General features: G+C 60.0%; 1 protein-coding gene across 1 annotated transcript; it reads right to left on the bottom strand.

Moving 5' to 3' along the window:
* Positions 1–931: 931 nt before the first annotated feature.
* Positions 932–4,585, bottom strand: FZD8 (frizzled class receptor 8). The gene has a single exon (XM_043561400.1). It carries the CDS (start codon positions 3,748–3,750, stop codon positions 1,660–1,662), a length of 2,091 nt encoding a protein of 696 aa, XP_043417335.1. The 5' UTR covers positions 3,751–4,585; the 3' UTR covers positions 932–1,659.
* Between the last annotated feature and the right edge of the window lie 238 nt (positions 4,586–4,823).

Here is a 4,823-nt window from a genome sequence, read left to right on the forward strand (position 1 = left end):
TTTAAAGTAAAAGTCCCACATCCCTTTAATGGAAGAACTTTAAGGCTCCGCGGTGGCCAATTGGTCTGCACCAAGAGGAGCCGGGCAGCAGGGAAAGAAACTTCAGACTATACAGCACATTTGGAGAGGAGAAAAGATCAAAGTTTTTCAAACTCAAAAGACCAAGTTCCCTACAGATTAACCCTATTCATTTAGCTCCTCTTAAAGGAATGATGTGCTGGGCCACTGGGCAGACAGGTAAAAAGTTCAACAATTGCCAAAGCATTCTTCTGCTAATTCAACAGCCTTCTGCTCAAATAAATTAGCTTAGTCTTGACAGAGGAACAATAGCTTTTTCTCTAGAAAAAGAAGCACATTTGATATACACAAGCCTGGAAGGTTATTAAGATGTTAACCCGTTAGTTTAATCCATTAAAGAACGCCTGCTCCGCTACCAGATAGTCAAGTGACTTACACTGTAAAGTGCGATCGATGGTTTAAAACATTAACGTCTGCACTTCAGCAGTGTGTTCAGTCCCTGAAAACCCAGGTGCTTTCAAAATCAGGCACGCCAAGAAATAAATGCGGGGTTTTGAAGCCTTTAGTCATATTATACAAGATAAATAACAAGGCCTGAGTGCAATTATTGCCTTGCAAAAGTTCCACTTACATACACTAAGGTGAGTGTTGTTATCCATGGATCAGAAAAGAGCTCTCATGAAAAACACCATCTTTGGGGAAGGTGCAAAAACTCAATTTTGATTTCAGTTCAACAGTGATATTTACTTTGCTAACAACTTAAGAACTAGAGTTTAACAGGTCATTTTCTCCATGCCTAAGGTCAGAGTACAAAATGAGAAACCAGAAAATGTCCATTTTTTCCAGCGTGTCCTTAGCAAGCACTTTAAAGGTAACAGCTTAGAAGAGGCAGGGGGAGAGGGCGATGTTTAAATCATTTATCAAAAGTCATTTTATTGACAAAATAGAATACTTATATTTGTTCTTACAGGGGTGGCCTCTAAACTTTTTACAAAAAAAATGTACAGACTGTATATCTTTGAATATGTACATATTTTACACATTTTTACAATTTAACAAATAATTATATAAATACATCCTCTAATGTAAGAAACCCGTATTGACTTGGGGTGTATAATTAAGACATTTCTTGTTTGTTTATTTAAGGCATTTGCCTGGTCATTAAGAATACCCAAACCGTGCAATTCCATTAGGTCGCGGTCATCCCTCCTCTAGGATATGTTAGGAGTAAGAATTTACGTAGGAGAGTAGAGGGAGAAAAACAGGTCCCTCAGGTGAAATCTGTAGATCTGGCTTCAAGCTCAGCAAATGGCAACCAGCGAGGGCTACAAACCTTGCGTTCTGAAACGCAGCAGCAGAGTCCACCCTCCGCTGCCAACAGAGATTAACGCCTGGCGGGAGGAGCTCCACGCATATCAATGGAGGAAAGGGGGCTGGGTCTGGGAGCCTTCAATGCCAGGTACTTTGTTCTAAGCGAGTCATTTAAGTCCCAGCTAATGGATACCATTAAGAGTTCATTATCATGCTAATAGCAATCAACACGGTGAAGGGGTGGGAACCTCAGCCCGTCGAGTGTCCCTTCGCTGCACTAGGTTTCCTCGCCCTCCTCCCCATTCCTTCCGGGTGCCCCCTCCCCTCCTCTCAGACCTGGGACAATGGCATTTGCTTTGGATAAGACACGGAGCTGGCCGTGCCAGATCGCCACGTCAGGCCGGTGCTGACGTCGCTGTAGAGGGATCCCGCCCCACCGCCCGGGACCCCGCCCCCACCGGACCCCACGCCCCCACCACCTCCCGGCACCCCACCCCCCCCTGCGGCCCCAGCGCCCGCGCCCCCCGAAGCACCCTTGCTGGCCCAGCAGCAGCGGGTGCACAGGGCGCGCCACGACTCAAGAGTCTTGCCGGACCAGACCCACACGCCCGAGGTGATGCCCACCACGAGGCACATGAAGTACTTGAGCATGAAGACCGCGTAGTCGGGCCGGCGCGCTTGGTCTGGCTGCAGGTCCCGCAGACATGGGCAGTTGTGCGTGGCCTCCCAGCGCGGGCGGTTGTGCTGCTCATAGAAGAGGCAGGCGACCACGACGGCGGCGGGCACGGTGTAGAGTACGGTGAAGAGACCCAGGCGGATCATGAGCTTCTCCAGTTTGTGCGTCTTGGTGGGGCCGCCCTGCTGCTTGATGACTGAGCGGATGCGGAAGAGCGACACGAAGCCGGCCAGCAGGAACATGGTGCCGATGAAGAGGTAGATGACGAGCGGCGCTAGCACGAAGCCGCGCAGGTTGTCGAGGCTCTGGTTGCCCACGTAGCAGATGCCGGCCACCGGGTCGCCGTCCACGGAGCTGAGCGCCAGGACGGCGATAGACTTGACGCTGGGCACGAGCCACGCGGCCAGGTGGAAGTACTGCGAGTAGCCAGCGATGGCCTCATTGCCCCATTTCATGCCCGCCGCCAGGAACCACGTGAGCGACAGGATCACCCACCAGATGGAGCTGGCCATGCCGAAGAAGTAGACGAGCAAGAAGACCACGGTGCACAGCGCCGGGCCCGTGGTCTCGTAGCGCACGTGCTGCTCCACAGCGCCCAGTTCTTCATACTCGCCGCGCCCGCCAGGGCCACCCGCGCCCGCGCCCGCCGCGCCCGCGCCCGCTGCCGCCGCCGCGCCGCCTGCGCCTCCCGTACCGCCCGCTCCGGGCGCGCCGCCGCTGCACGCCACCTTCTCGTGGCCCGCCACCAGGCGTACCAGGTAGCCGACAGACACGAAGAGGTAGCAGGCCGACAGGAAGATAATGGGCCGCTCAGGATACTTGAAGCGCTCCATGTCGATGAGGAAGGTGGAGACGGTGGCGAAGGTGGACACGAAGCACAGCACAGACCACAGGCCGATCCAGAAGACGGTGAAGGCGCGTTCGTCCTGGCTGAAGAAGGGGTTGTGGCAGGGCAGCGCGCAGTTGGCAATCTGGCCGGTCTTGACGCGGTTGTAGAGGGGATGCCGCTCGCTGGACACGCTCACCATGGGCGCGCGGCACTGGCAGCCCGGCTCGCAGGGAGCGGAGCCGCCGCCAGGGGGCCGCGCCTTCCCGCCGCCGCCGCCGCCGCCGCCGCCGCCGCGCGTGGGGGGCGCCGCTGCGTCCACGCCGCCACCGCCCCTGCCGCGGGACGGGGGCCTGGCCCCGGGCGGGCGGCCGTGGCCACTGCCGGAGGGCGGCTGCTCACCCGGGGGCGGCGGCGGCAGGCGGCGCGGCGGATTGGGTGCGGCTGTGGTGAGGTCGGTGCGGTTGTAGTCCATGCACAGCGTGTCGGGGTTGCCCTGCTCCGGCAGCCGGTCGCAGCGCATGCGGTCGGGCCAGGCGAAGCCGTACTGGCGCATGAGGGGTGCGCAGCCGGCCTTGGCGCGCTCGCAGACCGAGCGGCAAGGAGGCAGGGGCTTCTTGTAGTCCTCCAGGCAGATGGGCGTGTACATGCTGCACAGGAAGAACTTGAGGTCGGGCGAGCACTGGATCTCTACTAGCGGCCAGAACTGGTGCACCTCAAGGCCCGCCTCGTCCTGCGTGTCGTGGTTGAACTGGTTGGGCATGTACGTGTAGTTGTAGCCGATGCCCTTGCACAGCGGCACGGTGATCTCTTGGCAAGCCAGCTCCTTAGCCGAGGCAGCCGCCGCACCGCTCGAGCGCTGCAACAGCGCCAAGGCGGCCAGCAAAGAGGTCACTTCCAACAGGTAACCCCACTCCATGCTGCGCGCCTCGGCCCCGCGCCCTCGCCCTCCAGGCGGAGCGCGGAGGGGCGCCGGGGGATTCGGCAAGGGAGCCGGAGAAGGGGAGAGCGGGTGCCCTGCTGGTCTCCTTGCTGCCTCTCCCGGAAGGCGGGCGGAGTGAGGGGGTGGGGGGTGCCTTGCAGTTAACCTAGTCCCTTCTCGGGACGCGTCCGCACCGCGGGGCCCGAAGCCTGGGCAGCGGCAGTGAGGGTGGCCGCAGGCGTGCACCACAGTCCCCGAGAGTCTGCCCTGATGACTCCGGGTCGGTCGAACTCAGCCCTCTCGCAGCACAGTGGCTAGCCCCCCGCTCATCGTCCCTCTCTCGCTCGCTTTCTCTCCGGCGCGCCCGGGCACTTCTCCACGCGGCGCCGGGGACGGTGCGGTGACTTTGCCGGGCACAGAGGGCGGCGGCACAGCAAGTTTCCTTTCGGGCCTCGGTGCGCAGTCAAGATGGCTGGGCCAGGCCGCTCGCCGCTCAGGGTCAGCCCCTGCAGCCCCCTTTCTGTCCCCAGGGACTCATGCTTGCCCCCCAACGCTGCGCTGCTCTGCCGCCGGAGTTCGGGACCCGCCTCCGCGGAGGCCGCCGCCCTCTCTCCCAGGCGTCGGTCCGTCGGTCCGCCGCCGGGACTGACAGACTCCACCTCCGGTAAAAGTCCGCTCCGCGCTTCGGCCAGGAATTCGGCGAGGTGTAGGCAGTCCCCTTCTTGCTAGACACACGGAACCAAATCCAGACCAGAAGGCGGAATAGACACCTGAGCGGCGCGGCCCGCGCCCAGCCACCACTGCCTCCGCCACCGCCTCCTGTTCCTCCACCTCCTCCTCCTCTTCCTCCTCCTCCTCCTCCGCGGGAGCAGCGCCCTTCACCCAACTTCCCGGCTCCGGCCCCGCTCGCACCGCCCGGCCGGCTCATGAATATTTATACAGCGCGGACTCGGTCTCCGCCCTCATCCGGGCGCGCCAATCGCCGGGAGAGGGGGCGGAGTCTACGCGCTCCCAAGTCTCAGCCCTCCTTAAGGCGGTCCGGAGTGTCCCTGCGGCCATGCGAGCCCTCT

Source organism: Prionailurus bengalensis, chromosome B4, assembly GCF_016509475.1.
Source record: "Prionailurus bengalensis isolate Pbe53 chromosome B4, Fcat_Pben_1.1_paternal_pri, whole genome shotgun sequence".
Classification (NCBI taxonomy): Eukaryota; Metazoa; Chordata; class Mammalia; order Carnivora; family Felidae; genus Prionailurus; species Prionailurus bengalensis.